At 42.7% G+C, this 22,666-nt stretch overlaps 1 protein-coding gene across 16 annotated transcripts in view; it reads right to left on the bottom strand.

Annotated features, from left to right (window-relative positions):
* ELN (elastin) overlaps positions 1-22,666 on the bottom strand; it is a 107,641-nt gene that overhangs the window by 6,035 nt on the left and 78,940 nt on the right. For 5 of the 16 annotated variants that reach the window (XM_058164545.1, XM_058164547.1, XM_058164551.1 and 2 more), the window contains 11 exons: positions 21,365-21,415; positions 18,707-18,943; positions 18,529-18,603; positions 15,610-15,792; positions 14,320-14,373; positions 11,831-12,058; positions 6,097-6,147; positions 4,578-4,736; positions 3,432-3,479; positions 2,517-2,555; positions 577-657 (listed from right to left, as the gene is read on the bottom strand). In XM_058164545.1, the coding sequence (XP_058020528.1) occupies positions 577-657; positions 2,517-2,555; positions 3,432-3,479; positions 4,578-4,736; positions 6,097-6,147; positions 11,831-12,058; positions 14,320-14,373; positions 15,610-15,792; positions 18,529-18,603; positions 18,707-18,943; positions 21,365-21,415 (1,206 nt within the window). The remainder of the gene's footprint in view (positions 1-576; positions 658-2,516; positions 2,556-3,431; positions 3,480-4,577; positions 4,737-6,096; positions 6,148-11,830; positions 12,059-14,319; positions 14,374-15,609; positions 15,793-18,528; positions 18,604-18,706; positions 18,944-21,364; positions 21,416-22,666) is intronic. The other 11 variants (XM_058164548.1, XM_058164549.1, XM_058164554.1 and 8 more) reach the window with 5 other exon arrangements.

The following is a 22,666-nucleotide window of genomic DNA, read 5'->3' as shown; positions in this document are numbered from 1 at the left end:
GTGCACTAGGGTTAAGGTATTTTGAAGGGGAATTATAATTATAGTCCATTATGGTCACTCAGATTTTCTTCCTACATCCCAACATAATATTCTTCTATTTTGCATTACAAGGAGCAAAGTTTAAGACCAGTCAAGGGTAGATCTAAGCTTACAATGACCATAAAACTGATAGTAGTATTTAAAATATAGGGCATGATAGTTGGAAAGTTTCTGGGAGTTGAAGTCCATGCATCTTAATATAGTCAAGGTTAAGAAACACTGATCTAGAGCAGGGGTCTCCAAACTTAGCAACTTTAAGACCTGTGGACTTCAACTCCCAGCAAAGCTGGCTGAGGAATTCTGGGAGTTGAAGTCCGCAAGTCTTAAAGTTGCTAAGGTTGGAGACCCTGATCTAGAGTGTTTCTGCAAATCCCTATTTGTTTTTTTTTTTTGTTTTTTTAAATGGTGGACGGAGTTTAACAGGTGCCTTCTCACATTTCCAGTTTTGAACAGATGCGACTGAGTTTCAGGATGACACAGATGTGGCCACAATTCCCACCCTAAATTGCCCTCCCCCTGCACCCCATCTTTGCCCACCGGGAATCAGACCTCCAGCTCCGGCACCAGCTCCGAAACCGGCTCCTCCCAGTCCAGGAACTCCGTATCCTCCTCCAACGCCTGTTTTTGGTTTTTTTTTGAAAGAAAATCTCCATCAGAAACAAATCATTATCTCTAGTTGAAATGCAATATGGAATATTTGTCTTTTGGTCGGATTGCTCTTGAATCTAACCAGGATGGATCTTGAAGAGAATTGATGCTATTTGTTGTTTGTAAAAAGGGATGGTGGATTTAAGCTACAGTAAGAATTGCCAAACACTCAGTTTAAATCTTGGTGAATTAATCCAGAACTGAATGTATATTGTTTAGTATTAATATGAGTTGAAGAAGCCCACTGGAGGCTACAGTGCTAATATTATAAAAGGCAGAAATTTTCCTGACCCTATTCCATGTATCTCTTCCAGAAGAGCCAATGGCAAAGACATGGGAATGTTGAAGTCCAAAATATCAGAGTTCCACGTTAGGCCTTCTGAGGTCAGTACAGGTAGTCCTCGACTTACAACAACTCATTAGTGACCGTTCAAAGTTACAACGGCACTGAAAAAAGTGACTTATGACCATTTTTCATACTTATGACCTTTGTGGCAACCCCATGGTCATGTGATCAAAATTCAGATGCCCGGCAACTGGTTCATTCTGATGACCGTTGCTGTGTCCCAAAGTCATATGATCACCTTTTGTGACCTTCCGGGAAGCAAAGTCAATGAGGAAGCCAGATTCTCTTAACAACCAGGTTAATTAATTTATCAACTGCAGGGATTCACTTAACTGTGGCAAGAAAGGTTGTAAAATGGGGTAAAACTCACTTAACAAATGTCTCACTTAACAACATAAATTTTAGGCTCAATTGTGGTTGTAAGCTAGTATAACTTGCCTCTGGAAGTTGAGAATGCTCCAACACTGGAAGTTTTTAAGAAGATGTTGGATAACCACTTGTCTGAAGTGGTGCAGGGTTTCCTGCCTAAGCAAGGGGTTGGACTAAAAGACCTCCAAGGTCCCTTCCAACTCTGTTATTCTATTTTAACATTAGAAGCTAACAGTATGAGATGATAATTATCAAAGCCTTATAGAAATCCTGAATGTGCTCTAACCAATTGTTGTTAGTTTTGAACATCCTAAAAACCAGTCTGCAGTACAAACACATCTTAATAGAGGCCTCTTTTGGCCTTGGCTAATCCTAATTTAGATAGCAGAGTTCTGGGCCAACTGTTCTAAAAGGACTATGGGATCCATTTGGTGATCTATTCTAGGTGAACTGAGAAAAGCTACAGGGCAGTCTAAGAAAGAACAGGTAACTTAATAGTACAAATCAGAAATGTTGGAAATCACAATGGGAAATAATGAAGTCAAGGTCAGGGAGGTGATCAATATTCAAGGTGACCATTTGAAGAACCAAAGCAGGACATTTGGCCCTGCCTCTACTCTGGGAACCTGTTCCTCCAATTAAGGAGCAGACTTCCAGGACAGAGTTTGATGTGGCCTGGGGAATAACACTGGGCCACGAAGATTAGCTGGCTGACAGCTCAGCTGGGCCTTGAAAGCATTCTTCAAGTTTATAGCAACAGAACCTGTGTGTTACATGACAGAGCCTAACTGCTTTCATTCATTCATTCATGAATCCCTGCCAAACATCACTGTGTTGCATCTTTTTCACATATCAAGACAACTCTGCATATTCTGGAGCAGGGGGCTCCAACCTTGGTTCCTTTAAGACTTGTGGACTTCAACTCCCAGAGCTGGCTGAGGAACTCTGGGAATTGAAGTCCACAAGTCTTAAAGGGACCAAGGTTGGAGCCCCCTGTTCTGGAGTGTGAGAAAAGGAAACCGGGTCAGGAAGTATCCAGCCCCAGCCCCTATAAGCTAAAGACTGAGCAGTAAGGTCAACTCCAGCAGTTCCATATTCTGGACAACCATCTTACCTGCCACGCCAGTTCCACCCAATCCAGCACCTGGGACACCTGTCAAAGACAGGGAGCAAGTCTCAAAGGAGAAGCCATGGCAATTCTTTTCTCTCCTGCAGGCCGGAGGCTTCCCAGAGGGCAGCTGCATCTACTTTCCCATTTTTATTCTTATTTTTTTTTGCTCAAGGAGATGTTTTGTCCAGAGCTTGCTTTCCCTAATGCAGTTTTTCTTAACCTTGGCAACTTTAAGGCATGTGCACTTCAACTCCCAGAATTCTCTGGGAGCCTTGGTCAGGGAATTCTGGGAGTTGAAGTCCATACAGCTTAAAAGTTGCCAAGATGAGAAAGTCTGCCATAATGGTTGTTCTGAGCCAGTACAAGAGAAATTAGAGAGCAGCCATTTGGGAAGGCAAAGCCTTTGGCCTTTTGGGTCATGAGAATTGCCTCCAGATACATAAGGGGAAAAAAAAGAGGTGTGCAATAACAGAAGGGGGTCCCTGGTATGGCTTCTATTTGTTTCAGTGGGGCCTGGAGCAGGAGAGCCTCCTGCTAGAATATCTCCAGGTGAATATGTTGGTGAATAAGAAATGCTATTTTGGATCAACCCTCTGCAGTTAATGCATGCAAAACTGCATAAAACAAAAGTGACTTTAATCTAGTTCTGAGTAACAGCAAAAAGTCATTTATTTTGCCTCATCCTTTCACCCATTGTGTTCCTTGGCCTTCTCAAACCAAGTTAAATGTGCCACTCCTCCCAAATGGTTGTTTCTCCCATTCTGAGCTGATTATTATTATTATTTTTGCACTCTCTCACTCCCTCTCATTCTCTCTCTTTCACTTTCTCTTCCTTTCATAGACATATTGGTCTATACCTATTTCTAGAAGTTAACATGATGAATTGCAAGCATTTTTTTTTTCATTCTGCAGAGATACCGTATTTAGGTGGTTTGACTCCTCCTTGTCCTCCAATTAGGGGAATGCCTATGAGAGAAGAGGGAATAATTCCCATCAGTAACCCATTGCCAGAGATAATTTTTGCCTGTCAAAATGAGAAATTGTGAGGAGGGCTAATTCTCTAGGAAATTACTCCTGTCTCAGGAAAATCTGAGGATTACAAGTAGTCCTTGATTTATGACCATTTTTAAACATTGATTCAAAGTTGCAACGGTCTGGGAAAAAGTGACTTACAACCCGTTCTCAAAGTTATGACTTTCCCACTAGCCCTGCATTCACATAATTACAACTTGGGTGTGTGGCAACTGACTCTAATTTATGATGATTGCAGTGTCTTGCAATCACATGATCCTGCTGTGAACTTTTCAACCAGTTTCTGGTTGAAAGCAAAGCCAATTAGGGAAGCCAGCTTTGTTTAAAGACCTTGTCATTTGCTTAATGATCTTGTCATTCACTTAACAACCATGGTAAAAATGCTCATAAATTTAGATTTGATCACTACCCCTGTCTTAGAGGATGGTAAAGCACTCTAAAGCGGTATATAAGTCAAAATGCTATTGGTATAAATAGAGGACAACCTGTAGTCCAGGGGTAGTCAACCTTTTTATACCTACCGCCCACTTTTGTATCTCTGTTAGTAGTAAAAAAATTTAACCGCCCACCGGTTCCACAATAATGTGCCACGTATTGTCATCTGTGCATGCCTCTCGCGCATCGTGGATTGGGTTTGGGGGGGGCACTGGCTACCACCTCTGCTTGTCTGTTACAGCTGGGTGGTGTGGGGGGGAGATGCATGAGCTATTCTGGGATGAGGTTCTTTTGTTTGCGGTCGCACTACAGCATCATTTAGTTTCACTTACGTAACGTGAACTAAACTTATGCCTTGGTGATACAAATAGTATGTTTTCAGAAATTTAAATTGTCACGGGGAATTTTATGAAAACCTAATGAAAATGTTTTTAAATAATGCTATGAATTTTTTTAAAAAAGTCAATTAAATAAAAAAAAAGGAAAGTGCTTCAGTATCGGACAAAACCCCTACCGCCCACCATGAAAGCTGGAATGCCCACTAGTGGGTGGCAGGGACCAGGTTGACTACCACTGCTGTGTCAATGAAGCACAGACCTGCACCAGGAAGTCTGCCCCCAGGTACGACGCCACCTCCAGGTACAACACCACCTCCAGGCACGACGCCACCTCCAGGAAGAACACCACCTCCAGGAAGAACACCACCTCCAGGAAGAACACCACCTCCAGGAAGGACGCCACCTCCGGGACGGAGACCTGTTGTACCACATATAATGAGTTTGATTTTTTTAAAAATTGAGGTGCAGACAGTGTTAAATAAGAAGAAAAGAAAAAAAAACAAGATCAAATGTTTCCCATTCTGTCCTTTCACCTCCACTGTTAGGTTTAGATCAGTGCCGGCAAACCTATGGTACGCATGCCAGAAGTAGCATGCAAAACCATCCCGCAAAGAATGTGTGGCCTTGCTGGCTCCTATTCTGTGTTCCTGTGATCACACACGTGCCGGAGCAGCAAAACCCGGAAGAGTGGTGTTCCATCACGCATGCACAGGCTGGCACCCGAACCTCCAGGTTGATGTCATGCACATGCGCGATGGCCAGCTGTTCGTCGGGCACACGACCATGCCGATATCTGGGTGTTTGGGTGCCGGCTCACACATGTGTGATGGACCGCCGCTCTTCTGGGTATCGATTTTCCCACACGCGCGAAGGCCAGTGGGGCCGTGCATAACTCGCGGGATGGTTTCGTGTGCCACTTTGGGCATGCAGGCCGGCACGCGGTGATGTCAAAGGTTCGCCATCACTGGTTTAGATGGTTTCACATAGGTGTTCTGCTCCTGTTAAATCCCAGTTTAATAAGGAGCATTTTTTAAAAAATCCCAAAATGGCAGCATATCTCCTCTGCTCTTGCTTTTAATTTCTTTCTGCCTTATCCCTCTGTGTAACTGATTCATATATGGATATTGTGTTAAAAAGCTGTGTTTTTTATGCAATCATTTTGCCGAAAGTTTTCTTTGCCTCATCTTATTCTGACTCAGGCAGGTTGTTGTCACTTGACATGGTCATTATCAGTGGGTTTGGTGTTTGTGCAAACCAGATTTTTCTCACCTCTCCCCAACCAATGAAATAGTGACCAATGAGAATCTTTCTGAGTGATGTGATACAGCTACACCAACCCTAAGATATTCAAGGGCAAGATATACAAAGGAGTGACTCCATACAAAAATTAAATTTAATTTACATTTAATTTCCAGAGATAACAAATTAATTACCATTACAATTAATAATGTTCCCTGCCGTCATTTCCAAAAGTAATACTTCAGTTGTAAATTTTAGGTGATTCCAGGAACCCCATTCAAAACTTTCAGAAGTCACATGCAGCCATATAATAGTCTTAAGGTGTGCACTTTCCCTATATAGGGTATCAAAATAATTTCCCAATATCTGCTCTTGCCCAACTCAGAAATGGCATTGTGGAATAGAGGAACCCATAACTGATATTGGTAATTTGGCATTTATCCTGAGAAGGCACAGAGCCTTTTGTTAAATGGGCTACAAAGAGAGAAAATTATATATCCCAAGAAAAGCTACCTTAGATAGATGCAGACCAAACTCACCATATTTGGCTGCTTTAGCAGCTATTTTCGCTGCTATACCTGCACCGGGTACTAGGCGAAAGAAGAACAGAAGAATTAAACAGTCAGAATGGGAGCAAAGTTCAGATCTCTAATATCACATTAAAGCAGCGTTTCTCAACTTGGCAATTTTAAGATGCGTGGACTTCGACTCCCAGAATTCCCCAACCAGCAGCCAGGTGGATGGACTCCTTTACAGTGGTGATGAGTGAACTGTTGGAAGATCTGAAAGAACCACATCTGTGTGGTTGCTAACAGTTGACAGCAGGGATGGGTTCCAAACTTTTTTTTACTACCGGTTCTGTGGGCATGGCTTGTTTGATGGGTGTGGCTTGGTGGTCATGTGACTGAGTGGGCATGGCCAACTCGATGTCACTCACGGCAAGGTGGGGCGGCACCTTGCTGTGAGTGACATCGAGTTGGCCATGCCCACTCAGTCACGTGACCAATGCGATTTCCTACGTACTTCCCTCCCCTTGGGCTGACAAAATAACAGCTTGCCTGCCGAGCCTGCCTGCTGAGCAGCCAGGATTGGAAAATGCGTGGCTGGGACGGAGGATTGTTAAACATTTTTTTTGGGATGGCTTTTTTTGGTTTTTTGCTGGAAGCCCCTCGGAGATGGACTATTTTTTACTGAACAATTTCTGCACCGCCAAATCTTACTGTATCTTCCTGTTGTGGTGCTGCTTGTTGCTGCTGTGGTCGTTGGGGCTCCCCAAGTAAAGAACCGCACTGGCTCAGCTCAGGGCGACTGTGAGGAGCAAGAGAGGAAGCCAAGAGAGCAAGAGAGCAAGAGAGGAAGCCAAGGTGCTCGTCCCCAGCGGCCAACTTCATGTGTTCTCACTCCCATGTGCGCTTTCCCGCCCTGTTTCGGTGTTCCCAGCGTGCACAAGGAGTGTGAAGGGAGGCAGATACCAAGCCGAGAAGCCAAGAGCAAAAGTAGTGGCAGCGAGGGCAACAGGGGCGTGTGACGTGTCCCTCTGCAGTTCCCTCCTCAGAGGTGCAGTGTCTGCCTCCAAGTCCTTGCGGAGGGACACACACACACACACACACACACACATACACACACACCCATCGCCCCCACTGCTGCTACTTTTACTCTCGGCTTCTCAGTGCTCTTAAAGTTGATCTTGAAGATATGGAAGACATTTCCTTAGATCGCAGCCAAACTCATTGTTGGGAGCATCAGGCTAGCCCATGAATATATGTGTCGTGTTCCACTCCTCCTCCAATGGCCGGGTCTGGGAAGTCTGTATCAAGCGTGACCACGAAGCCTCTGCAGCTTTGCCAAATTCCTGTCAGAGTTCTCAGGGCAGGCAGGAATCCAAGGTGTGACTTCAGCAACCAGATGAGACTTTGCTTGACTCAAGGAATGCCAAAAGCAGATCCTTTATATAGGCCATGGGGTGTGGCTCCATGACTCAGTACTTATCCAGGCCTGCTCCTCCCTTCCTTTTGCTGATGTCGCCTCTCCATTCTCCGGAAGCAGGGATCCGTCCACTGTGTCTTTCCGTCCTCCTGCTCTGCTGCCGGCAATTCTAGTACGTGGCTGGTTTCGTGCTCACACGCTGTAGGAGGGAGGTTTGTTTGCTCATTCTGTCTGGGCATAGTGCCAGGGCTGGGGGCTGGAGGCATGCCAGGCCATTCCTCTTCACTATCAGTCTCTGGCTCAGATAGCAGGAGATGGGAGGGGCCCAGCTGAGGAGAGGAGGGCGGGCGAGGCACAACAATATGAGAAGTCTTGGGCAAAGCTCTTCCAAAGTTCAGCCAAGTCTTCTCTTCCTTCTCAGCCTTAACATGTGTGAGCAAACATGCACACCATGAGGTGTGTGCGACTGTGCATGTTTGCTGTGTGATACGAGGCCAAGAAGGAGGAGAACGACCTGCAAGCCAATGAGATGCGCATGCATGAAGAACATGGCAATGAACATGGTGGCTGGGGCGAGCGAGTGGCGACTGGGGGACCAGTTCAGGGGCGTGGCCAGCCAGCCATCACTACTGCTTCAGTGATCTTGGCCAAATTTCCACCAACTGTAGGCGCCAACTGATGCAATCCGGTAGCAACCCACCACTTGTTGACACCAACCTGATGGCACACAATCGATCAAAGCTGGCAGGGAAAAGCTGCAGAAGGCAGCATCTGGAAGCAATTTATGGAACATGCACAACGTCTTTAGGGCAGGCAAAATGATATACTTTTCCTCCCAAGTAGTAAAACCAGTAGGAAGCACGGCTATGTAAAAACACAGTCAACAGAGCAACAGAGAACTTTTAACACATTCATTTGGGACAGAATAGGCACTATAACTCTGTCCCACTTTAAACGGACTGGTAGCTATGTTTTTGTCTTGTCTTGTCTTGTCTTGTCTTGTCTTGTCTTGTCTTGTCTTTTGTTTTGTCTTGTCTTGATTTGATTTTACTTTGCCTTGCTTTGGATTTCATTTGGTTTGGTTTCGGTTTGGTTTTGGATTTGACAGGCAGATCTATCTATCAGTCTTTGAAATATCATTGAGCATATGTTTACTAACAACACTGAAAATGGTTGAAAATGGTATATGAGCTATATTTCTTGGTCAAGGTTTTCACTGATGGATCCCTGATTTTTTTCTATAAACCAGTGTTTCTAATTTTCCGCAACTCTTAAGAGGTTCGGACTTCATACCCAATAGATAATTATACAATTTCTTTATTGCCCTCTCTTCTGTTCCTGTTAGGATTTTATCTAACTCTGTTAATTCTTTATAAAAGCCTGTAATTTAACATCTTTCTCATATCTAGACAGTATCTGCACATATGAATACCACGTTATATCGATCCCTTGCTCGCTCATTTCTTTTTTTGTATTAAGTCCCCCATTTTCATTTAAAATGTCTTTATATCTTACTATTTTTCCATATTAATAATATTTGGGTGAATCAATGCTTCCATTGTTGAAAGCCAAATTGGTATCCTCAGCTAGTGTTCTTTAATTTTCTCCCACACTAATAATAATGCATGCCTTATATAGTGTCTTTGAAAATATCCATTTATATTATTTTTCCCATACCATAAAAATGCATGCCACCAGGGGTGAAATCCAGCAGGTTCTGACAGGTTCTAGAGAACCGGTAGTGGAAATTTTGAGCATTTTGGAGAACTGGTAGTGGAAATTTTGAGTAGTTTGGAGAACTGTCAAATACCATCTCTGGCTGGCCTCAGAGTGGGGTAGGAATGGAGATTTTGCAATATCTTTCCCCCAGGAGTGGGGAGGGAACAGGGATTTTGCAGTATCCCTCCCCTGGAATGGGGTGGGAATGGAGATTTTACAGTATCCTTCTCCTGAGTGGGGTGGGAATGGAGATTTTGCAGTGTCCTTTCCCTGCCACGCCCACCAAGCCATGCCCACCAAGCCACACCACACCCACCAAGCCATGCCCACAGGACCGGTAGTAAAAAAAATGGATTTCACCACTGCATACCACCCCAGTTGTAAATCATGTCCTTCCAAGGTCAATAGTCTTGTATTCTGCAATACAATCCACTCTTTCATCCATGACAAGGTTGGTACCTGATAGTACAGTTCCCAGTTTGGTAGTCTAAAACCTCCTCTACTTCTTATATCCTGCATCATTTTCAAACCAATTCTTGCTTTTTTCCCTTGCCAAATATACTTATGTATTATTTTGTTAAGCTCCTCAAAGTAGTTCTTTTCCAATTTTATCAGAATTGTCTGAAATAGCTACAATAATCTTGGCAATATGTTCATTTTAATTGTTGCTACTCTTCCTACCAAAGATAATTGCAGATTCTTCCACTTTTCCAGATCTACCTGGATTTGCTTCAGCAGTTTATGGTAGTTATCTTCTTTAATTGTTGGACATCTTGCTGTCAGCTGTATCCCTAAATATTTGACTTTTTTACTATCTGAATATCTACAGTTTTTACTAATTCATTTTTTTGTTTTTCTGTAAGATTTTAAACTAGAATCTGCCACTTCTCCATATTCTTCTATTTTTTAAATTAATTTGGGTCCTGTTTTTAATAGATCTTCCAAAATAAAGGCTAAATCATCTGCAAACACCTGTAGTTTATATTGTTCCTTTTTAACCTCTATGCCTTTTATCTTTGTATCTTGTCTAATATTTCTATTTAATACTTCCTACATCAATATAAACAGTAATGGAGACAGTGAACATCCTTGTATTGTGCCTTTCATAATCCTTACTTTCTCCATCGTATCTTCATTTACTATCACTTTTGTGGTTTGTTTGTTGGAGGAGGAACAAGTAAAAGAGACAATGATAGTATTGGCAAAAAACTCTGGTTATATGATAGAATTGGATAAATGGCAGAAATTGTGGGATAGGAATGATAAATTAACAATGTCAACCGCATATAAAGAGAATTTGCATAAGATGTTTTACAGATGGCATTTGCCACTGGCAAGGTTGGCAAAGATGTTTAAAGATCAGCTAAATGTTGGAAGTGTCACCAACTACCTGGATCTTATTCTTATATGTGGTGGACATGTGAAGAAGCAAAGAAGTACTGGAAAAAATTAAGACGCGGTTGGAAGAGATGACACAACAACGTATTGAGTTGAAACCAGAAATATTTCTGTTAGGACTTTTACCAGAAACCTATAATAAAGAGAATGTATGTTTAATGATTCATGTATTAACTGAAGCTAGAATTGTATTTGCACAACATTGGAAAAGTGGAGAGATTCCTACTGAAGAGAAGGTGATAAGGAAAACAGAATGTGCAGAAATGAATAGATTAACATTAGCAATTAAAGAGAAAGAGCAAACTGAATATTATATGATATGGGAAGTATTTTATCAATGGCTGGAGAATAATAATGGAGCTTAGAAATGAAGGAGACCAAAAATAAGTAGAAAATATATTAAGAAAGAATTTTAAATAAGATGAAAATTGTTAGTATATGTATGAAGAGAATAATGATATTTGATGTTAATAGGGTATTATTATTGAAAGATGTTAAGAAGAAAATGGGGAATTTTACAATATTTAAATATGTAATGTACTTAACATATTATAAAATTAATGTTAATGTGAACGTGAAAGATGTGATAAATGATGAACGATGTAGCACAGAGACGTCTGTACCCAGATGACACACTGCATTAGGAAAGACGGAATGTTTTATATTTGTTTTGTATATATAATGCGGACTTCAAACTGCCATAGATTGTTGGCTGGGAATTTCTGGGAGTTAAAGCCCATACATTTTTAAATTGTTGAGATGGATGGCTATAAACAATTCCTCCTTTTCCTGGATTTCCAGCAGCAGTATTTTAAAATCAAAAGTTAATACAGAATAACACTGCTTTGACTTGCAATACAGCTTGCCAAATACCTGAATAAGATTTGCATTTCAGCATTTCTGAACGGGGGAAATCGAAACAGTCTTGGAGGGGGTGCCTCAGTTGTGGAACTCTTCACTCTTGAAGGCTTTCTTGACCCTCTCCTACTACCTCTGAGGAGGGTAGGTAAACCTTTGCTATTGCCAGAAGCATTTGTGCTGCTGGAGAGCTTGTTCTTTTGCCCCTTGGCATTGCTAATTCAATTTGTAAGGGCATTTCAGTGATTTAGCTTAATTACCTTGTATTCTGAACAGATCAGAAATTCTGTATTCCCAAAGAAATACTAATTTGTTTGGGAATAATAAAATAAGTATAGCTGATAATAAGTGTTGGCATATAGCATTACTTACCTCCAGCTCCTGGGATTCCTCCAATGCCAGGCACAAGTCCACCACCAGCACCAGGGACCAAGCCACCAACACCACCAGCACCAGGGACCAGACCTCCAACACCGCCAGCACCAGGAACCAGGCCACCAACACCACCGGCACCAGGAACCAGTCCTCCAACACCACCAGCGCCAGGAACCAGGCCGCCAACACCTCCTCCAGGCACAAGTCCTCTTCCTCCACCAGCTCCTGCTGGGGCAAAGCCAACGTTGTAAGAAAGAGACAGTTTTCTGTTCCATTGTGTAAGAGTTGAAGTTCTCCAAGGATGATACTTAGTTCAAAACATGAAGCCTGTGTGCTTTGTATTTTCTCCTATACCAGGGGTCTCCAACCTTGACAACTTTAAGACTTGTGGACTTCAACTCCCAGAATTCCTCAGCCAGAAAAGCTGGCTGGGAGTTGAAGTCCACAAGTCTTAAAATTGTCAAGGTTAGAGACCCCTGTCCTCTACCACCAACTTTTTTCACCCTGCTTGCAGGTGGCTACTTGCATTCTTATTACAATGGTTTTTTTTCTCTTTGCAAAATGAGGATGCTCAATGATGCAGCATTTTTCTGCAATTGTTTCTTCCCCCTAGAACCCTGCTGCTAACTGATATAGTGATACTCACGGGCAATTGCAGGTCTATGTATTGGAGTAGGTGTTTTGCCCTTCTGCTATCATCCCATCTTATGCAATTTCTCCAGCGGCAAAGGAAAGCCAGATCAAAGGTTGGGCATGTCAACTACACCCCAAACAATGCTAATGATCCTTACATATAAACCTATTATCTGCCACTTAAACCACTTGTACTGTATTACTGGACATTCTACAGTGTTGGAATAAAGCTTTTCCTTTATAGCAGAAGAAAGCAGGTGGAGTGATAAAGGCTTTGGGCTAGGAATGGGGAGATCCAGGTTCAAGTCCACTAACAGCCATGGGTGATTTTGCTCCAGTGTCTCACACTAACCCTCTTCGAGGTTGTTATTATGGCAATAAAAGAAAGGGAAATCCCCCTGTCGCTTCCTTGAGCAGTTGGAAGAAAGGGGGATAAAAATCTTAACATAAAATAATAATAACAACAAGCATCAGTTTATTCGTTGGTTTCATCATCCTGCTTTTGTCCCATGGTAAATACCCAACTTTTGAGAAAGGTCTGGTGAATGTAGCTGCACTTTTATGGCTGTATTCACACACACACAAATTTTTTAAAGCCTGTGGTTCTGCATGATATGCTGAGCCATCTATGATCAATTATTAAATGATGATTAAAGAGAACCAAAGCCATGGGTGGTGAGAGACAAAAAAAATCTGAAGCAACTTTTCTGACTCACACAGTTTATTAGCAGGGTACAAGCTTTTGTGAGCTGCATCAGAGGCTCTGTGCATCTGATAAAGTGCACTGCCGCTCACAAAACAGGCTATGCCTGTTAATAAACTTATCCAGAAAAGGTACTACCAGTTTCATCCTGATTTTTCCCCCCACCCCACATAAATTAACATTCATATGATGTGTATAACAGGAGATGAGAGAGGGATCTGGGATGCTTTTCAGATGCTATGTTCTCTCCAAATGACACAGTCTCCTTAGAGCAGCCACCCCCAAACTTTGGGGCACCAGAGACCGGTTCCATGGGGAGAGGTTTTTCCGCAGACAGGAGGGGGTGTGGTTTCGCATGCTGCCTACATCCCGTGGATGGGGCTTTGCTTGTTTGTGCGGCCCAGTTTCTGGCATGCCACGGCCCAGTGCCAGTCCACAGACTGGGGGTTGGGGACTCCAACCTTAGAGCACAGAGCTGAGTGGTCCCTTAACCCCAGTACTTCTAACTTGGTGAACAGATTTTCCGCTTAAGTGAGGAATGGACCAAGGCTCAGAAAGATGGAGTCTTTCATTTCTCCTTGTGTATAGTGCTTCATTTGCTGTTTACTAATATTGTGCAGAATCTGAATATAAAAATAAAAAACGGACTTTTGGGAGCACACATGTAGCATGATGAGCCATGGTGGTGCACTGGTTAAAGTGCAGTAGTGCAGGCTACTTCCGGTGACTGCCGGCTGACTGCAATTTGGCAATTCAATTCTCACAAGGCTCAAGGTTGACTCAGCCTTCCATCCTTCCGAGGTGGATAAAATGAGGACCCAGATTGTTGGGGGCAATAGGCTGACTCTGTAAACCGCTTAGAGAGGGCTGTAAAGTGGTATATAAGTCTAAAGTGCTATTGCTATTGCTATCTGCCTGCTACTCTGCAAAGTTTGGGTGATGCCCTCTGTAGCTGCAGCAGGACTCTAAAGAAAGACACATTTGGTTTAAGGAGATGCAGACAAGTGCTACAAACTCACTGCTGTACGTCCTAACATACCTTGTTGCCTTCAAATCTGAAATGCTGCAAAGCCCTAGTAGAAACTGTTAGTTGCCTATATTTACAATGCTGGTCTAAATTGTTGCCTGTGCTGGATTGAAGTGACCTTACCATATTTTGCTGCCTTGGCAGCTGCTTTTAGAGCGGCCGCAGAACTTCCTGGAACTGCAAATACAAGAAAAATAAAGATGAGGACTTTGGATCATGAACACCTATTTTGCATAGTTCCCCAGTTCATGGCAGGGTTGGGAATTACCCCAATGGTAGCCTAACTTCAGCTAAATAACCATGAAATCATGACCGCAAAACTGAATGTGAGTCAACAGGGTGGTGTGGCTGCCAAAAAGCCAAACAATTTTAGGCTTCATTAGTAAAAGTACAGTGTCCAATATGTGGGAATAATACTCAGCTGAAGTATTGTACCAATTGTAGGCACCATATTTTAAGGAATCAGAGGATTCAAAATACTTTCAGAAAAGGTCAGCTAAGATAATAACCTGAAACAAAGAGAGGTCGAAGTTTTTAGATGTGTTTAAGCCTGGAGAAAAAGAGCCTGGAGAGAAATACGATACCATGCTTCAAATATTTAAAAAGCGACCACAGAGAAGAAAATTGGTAAAACTTGTTCTTTTATCATTACAGACTGCAGGGACACAGAATAATGGATTTAAGTTAAAGGAAGGCAGTTTCCAATTGAATGTTGGAAAAACTTCCTAAGGGTAAGATCAGCTGAAGTGTGAAATGCTGGTAGGCTTCCCTTCCCTGGATATATTCATCCAGAAATCAGATGGCCAACCTTTTAAGAGATGCTTTAATGTGAATTCTTGCACTGAGCAAGGATTTATTTATTTAATTCATTTATCGAAACAAACTTACATAGCTGCTTATCTGCCAGAAGGAATTTGGGGGGGAGGGGGCAAACGGGACACAATGAAATTCCAATACATGCCCCACCTCCAATTTAACCTAAATATTGATATGATCAAACCTGCATCCATAAATCCACCACCCCATGCTAGCTCCATTGGATTGTAGCTTTAAAGTCTGGGGGGAAAGCCAGGTCTTCACTGCTTTCCTGAAGACAACAAGGCCTGTATCCCTGGGGAAAGGGGATTCCATAAAACAGGCATCATGACAGAGACGGCATACTTCCAAATTCCCATCAAGTCTCACAGCCTCACTTCACTAAGGATCAGGAGCTGGACTGAAGGACCTAAATATATAGAATGTTCCCCACCTTTGAGCTAAACTACTAAACACCCATTCTAGAGCTGATACAAAATGGTTGGATGTGCTTGGTTGTAAGCCACCTAGAGTTGGCTCTTGGCAAGATGGGCAGCATAAAAATGCCATTGGCAGTAATGCTGTGCTTTTGTATTTCCTACATACATAAGAACTTACCTAGTCCCGCTCCACCAGGTACAACTCCACCTGGCACAAGTCCACCAGGCACAACTCCGCCGGGCACAAGTCCACCGGGCACAACTCCTCCGGGCACAAGTCCACCGGGCACAACTCCGCCAGGCACAAGTCCACCAGGCACAACTCCGCCAGGCCTAACTCCACCAGGTACTACTCCAGTCCCTGAGGAAGAAATATTGAAACAAATAATCTGATTATATGGACCAATTTATGTTTTTATCTTCTTTAGTAACATTTGTTGGGTTAGGATGAGGTATTAAGTTTATCACACACCCCCATAAATGACTTACATGAGGGAATAGAAGGGGAACTCATCAAATTTGCAGATTTGCAGGATAAACTGGCAGGAATAGCCAACACCCCAGAAGACAAGCTCAAGATCCAAAAAGATCTTGACAAACTTGACAGATGTGCCCTATCCAACAAAATGAATTTTAATGTGGAGAAAAGCAAAGTTTTACATTTAGGCAGGAAAAATCAAAGGTATATGTACAGATTAGGCGAGACCTGGCTCAAAAAGAGTAACTGTGAGAGGGACCTTAGAGTCCTAGTGGACAATCATTTAAATATGAGCCAGCATTGTGCAGCAGCAGCCAAAAAAGCTACTACAATCCTGGGTTGTATAAATAAGAGGCATAGAATCAAGATCATGTGAAGTATTAGGATTGCTTTATAAAATCCTAGTAAGACCACACCTGGAATACTGCAACCAGTCTTGGTCACCATACTACAAAAAAGATGTTGAGACCTTGGAAAAAGTTCAGAGAAGAGCAACTAAGACGATCCAAGACCTGGAGACTAAAATATATGAAGAATGGCTGCAGGTTTTGGGTCTGGCTAGTCTAAAGCAAAGAAGAATTAGGGGTGACATAATAGCAATATTCCAGTATTTGTGGGACTGCCACAAAGAAGAGGGGGTCAAATTATTTTACAAAGCACCAGAGGGCAGGAAAAGAAACAACGGTTGGGAACTAACCAAAGAGAGATGCCAGCTAGAATTAAGGAGAAATTTCCTAACAATGAGGACAATTGAGGACATCATCCCCACCAGGGATGATGCCAACTTCCTAACAGTGAGGACAATTAGCCTTCAGAAGTTATGGGCGCATCATCACTGGAGGTTTTTAAGAAGAGACTAGATAGCCACTTATCTGAAAGGTTCTCCTGCTTGAGCAGGGGGCTGGACCAGAAGATCTCCAAGGTCTCTTACAGTATTCTATTCTATTCTATTCTATTCTATTCTATTCTATTCTATTCTATTCTATTCTATTCTATTCTATTCTATTCATTTTATTTGCAAATTACCTCTGCCTCTACCTCTAAAGAGAGAAAGGAATGGAATGTTCAAGAATTGAAAAACATCAATGAAGTGCCCCCAGCTCCACCCAATTCCTATTGCTGTGGGAGCAGAGTACAATTCAGCAATCCAGCAGAATCTTGAATTATCCCCACAAAGATGCTGAGTTTGGTTTTGTGTGTCTGACAAATTTGATTCAGTATAAATGAGAAATACTGAATGAGAAATAATCAGAAGGCAAGATCCTAAAATCCACAACAGTGGTTTTCGAACTCTAGCAACTGTAAAACATGTGGAATTCAACTCCCAGAATTCCCCAGCCACAGTATACACATCTTAAAAGTTGCCAAGTTTGAAAAAAATTAATTTACAAGGATGATAAATTTTGGTTTACAAACAAAAAAAGGGATAAGGGCAGTGATAAACTGAGAGGGAGATTTGAGTGATAAATCTTTTTGGTTATGCTTGAAGGATTGTTTTAGTGAGTGAATGCATTTTGAAGCAATAACCTGGATTTCAGACAGGTTTGGGATGAACAAACTTGATTCAGTAAAAGAATTATCTAATGAAGGAGGAGAGTGCATAAGTTGGCTTGAAACTCAACATTAAGAAAACTAAAACCATAGCATCCAGCCCTCTCAATTCCTGGCAGATAGGTGGAGAAGAAATGGAGGTAGTGACAGATTTTATTTTCCTGGGCTCCAAGATCACCGCAGATGGGGACTGCAGCCAAGAAATTAAAAGATGCTCCTAGGGGGGAAAGCTAAGGCAAATCTAGACAGCGTACTAAAAAGTAGAGACATCACCCTGCCAACAAAAGTGCATATAGTCAAGGCTATGGTTTTCCCAGTTGCAATGTATGGCTGTGAAGGTTGGACCATAAGAAAAGCTGAGCGTCAAAGAATTGAGGCCTTTGAACTCTGGTGCTGGAGAAGACACCTGCGAGTCCCTTGGACTGCAAGGCGAACAAACAAGTCATTCCTAGAGGAGATCAACCCTGACTGCTCTTTAGAAGGCCAGATCCTGAAGATGAGACTCAAATATTTTGGGTACCTAATGAGAAGGAAGGACTCACTGGAGAAGAGCCTAATGCTGGGAAAGATTGAGGGCAAAAGAAGAACGGGACGACAGAGAACGAGGTGGCTGGATGGAGTCACTGAAGCAGTAGGCATGAGTTTAAATGGACTCCAGAGGACGGTAGAGGACAGGAAGGCCTGGAGGAAGATTGTCCATGGGGTCGCGATGGGTCGGACACGACTTCGCAACTAACAACAACAACCACATGTATACTAATGCTTTATATTAGGTCCAACGAAGGTCCTTAATATAGATTTTCAAAATAATATAGCACATATTTTTCCTACAGAGAGGCTTGTGTTTTTAAATTAATATCTATGGATTCTTTATAGTATTACATATTTTGCCAGGCTCAAGGTATGAGATTAGTTTACTTTGCCTCAGTCAGCAATTTATTTTGCATGCCCTTCTGTATTTCGTTTTATTTAATGCTTTGCTGATGTTTGGCATTTTGAAATAGATCGTTAGATCCTGATATTCACAAACTCTGGCGCAATGAGAAAAGAAATAGGTTGCATATTTACCATATGCTGCTGCTTTCGCTGCTGCCTTAGCAGCTGCCGCTGCCGCTGCCGCTGCTCCTCCTACTGTCCCGGCTCCTAATGTGCATAGAAACACAGTTAAGTTACAGGACAGAATCCATATTGGCATGGAGCTCTTCTGCATCTGGGATTGCTGACACCTCAGGAACTCCACCAATACCTGGGACAACGCCGACACCACCGGGGACAACGCCGACACCACCAGGAAAAACACCACCTGGGATGCCACCGACACCAGGGATGACGCCACCAGGGCCAACGCCACCAGGGATGACGCCACCAGGGCCAACTCCACCAGGGATGACGCCACCAGGGCCAACGCCACCAGGGATGACGCCACCAGGGCCAACGCCACCAGGGATGACGCCACCAGGGCCAACGCCACCTGGAACCCGCCCTAGGAAAGGTATGATGAAATGGGAGTGGGAACTCAGTGGAAACTCAGTTCAATTGCATTGGAAACTCAGCAGAAACTCAATTGGAGTGGAACTTAGTGGGAACTCAAAGAAGATTCACCAAAGTCCTTGCTGCCTACCAACTATACTTATTCAGAAAATCCATGCGACTTCAATGCTGCTAATCATAAGGGCAGACTCGGGAGAGAAATGCCTGCTTGCTACCATCTAATGACCACAGTAGAGCAAAAATAGTCTATATCAGATGATGGTTCCCAAAGCCTAATCCTAACCCTAACCCAGTGGTGAAATCTGAACCGGTTTCGGGGGCCGCACACGTGCAGTGCACACCATACACCAGATGTGAGGTGCGCACGCCAAAAGGAGGCATGGGAAGGAAAGTAAGTAGAACAGCGTGTGTGTGGGGTGTGATCAGCTGTGCTGTGCAATCATCAGAGCCATTTTTTTACTACCTATTTGGGCGAAAAGGAGAAATTAAAAGGAAAAAAAGTGCTCTGACGATCGTGCGCCACTGCTGTGATTGTCAGAGCCTTTTTTTTTTACTTTTTAAAAGCATTTTTTACTACCGGTTCTGGAGAACCGGTAGTAAAAAAATGCCTAAAAAGTAAAAAAAAAAGTTCCGACAATCATGTGTCACTCAGCTGATTGTTGGAACTTTTTTTTTTTTTTACATTTTTTACTACCGGTTCAGTGAACCAGTAGCCTTTTTTACTACTGGTTTGGGCGGATCGGACTGAACCGGTAGCATTTCATCCCTGCCCTAACCACTCCATGCTCATTCTGCAATCCCACCCCATATAGGATTCCATTCATGTACATGTTTCCTCATGCAGGCAATGACACAAAGTTTGAGGGAGGTTTCACAGGCTGTTTTTGTTGGCTCATCAGTCTGGTCCCTCAGATTTGTGGGATTCACAGACACAGTGCCTCTGTTTGGGATTGGTGGGATGCACAGGCAAAGGTACCCATTTTATGGATCAGGGGTCTCCAACCTTGGTCCCTTTAAGACTTGTGGACTTTAACTCCCAGAGTTCCTCAGCCAGCTTTGCCTGTGGGACTGGCTGGCTGAGGGACTCTGTGAGTTGAAGTCCACAAGTCTTAAAGGGACCAAGGTTGGAGACCCCTGTTATGGATGACCTTCAATATGAGGAATTCTCTTCCATGATAGTTATGCGCTCTCTCTCTCTCTCTCTCTCTTCAAAAGATGTGTTCTATTCCTCAAGATTTTCATTGATCTCATTGCTGCCCTTCTATATATATTGTATGTGTCAGTTTGATGTATAAGCCTATTTGATATAGTGGTTTAAACCAGCCACTCTTTCTCTCTGTTCTTGGGAGGTTTGTGGAGGTTCCTAGATAAAAATCCATATAACATCCTCAGATCACAGAAGTATCACTGCATATATAGCAACTACTTCTTATGTAAGTAGATATAGGATGTATCTGGGCATTCAGTCAATCCACGTTCTGCCTGGAAAGCCTGTATCTTGCAGCTTGCACATGTTAAGAAAGTCAATTTGATTTTCTAAATTTTATTTTGCATAATTTATGGTTAGAGGGGGGAAAATTTCAAAATATAATTTCTAGTTTTGTTACGGCCAGATCACCAGGGGAACTGTTAAGAAACATGTAATCATTTGAAACTTTTCCTGATTTCAAACATACTCTAAGGCACCAGGCATGCTGTATTAAATCTTACTGATGTCAGAAAGCAGAAACTCAAAATCTCCTCCTATTATTCCTCACCAAAATATCACAAATTTCTCTGCTCTGCGCTGCGCTGTACAGATTGACATTTCTCAACCACGTCATCTAAGATGCATGGACTTCAATTTCCAGAATTGACATTAGAGAGGGTGGAAAAACTGTCTGTACAGTGTTGTTTTCAGTAGTAGTTGTAACTTCATGCTGGATTTACCCATCTGTCCTCTAGTTTCTAAGAGGTCACTAAAATGGCACACTTACTAAGTGCAACTTTGCCCATCCTAGGGAAGTATTTTAATGGTGAGGGAGAGAGGGGGAGAGAAAGAGGGAAGGAGGGGGAGAGAGGGAGGGAGGGTAGAGCGAGAGAGAGAGGGGGAGGAGGAGAGATGGAGAGAGAGGGGAGAGAGGAAGAGGGATAGGGAGAAATAGGGAGGGGGGGAAAGGGAAGGAGGGAGGGAGAGAGAGGGAGAGTGATAGGGAGAGAGGAAGGGAGGGGGAGAGGAAGAGGGAGGGAGGGGAGAGAGAGGGATAGGGATAGGGAGAAAGAGAGGGAGGGAGGGAGGGAGGGAGGGAGAGAGAAGAATGGGGGGCCCAAACCTACAATGTGGACTACAATAATATCTACATGCCTTGAGTTTGCTATAGATACCCCCCCCCCCCGCGCAAATAAAGAGCTTTCAAATAATTGGGAGACATACCGTATTTTGCTGCTTTAGCGGCAGCAGCTGCTGCTACTGCTGGACTCACTCCTTGCAGATTCAAGCAAGAGAAGAAACAGGAGGTATAGCTTAATAATAGAAACGTAATGCATTTCAAATATAGTCTTGCTGTGATAATAATGCAAAACCGGCATTACCCTCATTTTAATCTTACTCTAATTTTAAGAAATAGTGGAAATGTACTTTTGGGGCCAAAGGGAAGGAGATGAAAGAATTTATTCTGAAACTTTTGCTGGCATCACTAAAACGTTAGCTGGTCCTGGGCAGTTAAACCAGCCTGGCTTGGTTAAAATTGGAAGCTGACGAGACCTTCAGATCAACTTTAGCAATAGCAATTGCACTTATATTCCGCTTCACAGTGCTTTACAGCCCTCTCTAAGCGGTTTACAGAGTCAGTGTATTTCCCCCAACAATCTGGGTCCTCATTTTTATTTATTTATTTATTTATTTATTAATCACATTTATATACCGCCCTATCTCCCGAGGGACTCAGGGCGGTTCACAGGCAAGTAAAAGACATATAAATACACACTAAAACCACATTTAAAAAACTTATTCTACAAAGCCGAATTAAAAAGCAATATAAATAATAAAAACCCATTTAAAACCAATATAAATTTAAAAACTAATCCAGTCCTGCGCAAATGAATAAGTGTGTTTTAAGCTCGCGACGACCTTGAGAGGATGGAAGGCTGAGTCCACCTTTGAGCCAGGTCAGGAATCGAACTCCTGGCAATGTGAGCAGAGTTATCCTGCAATCCTGCATTCTAACCACTGCGCCACCACAGCTCTTTTACTGCATGTCCAGAAGGTCTCTTTTAATAGACACCGAGTGAAAAGAAGGGGGTGGCAAAAGAGGAAGATGAATTCCCTTGCTCATTTTGGCTCAGGTCACCCATAACCATTCGATGATTCCCAAGGGGCTACATACCATAGTTCTCCCTCTGACTCCTAGGATCCCCCAGCACTGGAGAGAAAAAATCCCATACATGCTTTAAATAAAATGCAGCATTGTAACAAGGTAAGCTTTTTCCTGGTATCTAAGAGGTCTGTAAGGGGCGTGCATAAGTGCACCTGCGTGCCTACCGTCCCTGTCCTAATATTCCTTTTTACTCAGTCTTTTCATGTATCCAAATTATGTCTATCCTTTTACCTGTTATCTTATATATGGTTGACAAACAAATAAATAAATAAAATAAAAAATAAATCTTCATATTCTCTTTAGTGGCCATGGAATACAAATAGTCCTCCACTTACAACAGCTCATTTAGTGGCCGTTCG

The sequence above is a fragment of the Ahaetulla prasina genome, chromosome 1 (genome assembly GCF_028640845.1).
Source record: "Ahaetulla prasina isolate Xishuangbanna chromosome 1, ASM2864084v1, whole genome shotgun sequence".
Classification (NCBI taxonomy): Eukaryota; Metazoa; Chordata; class Lepidosauria; order Squamata; family Colubridae; genus Ahaetulla; species Ahaetulla prasina.
Note: the sequence above shows the minus strand (reverse complement) of the source record. Positions and strands in the feature narration are given on the sequence as shown.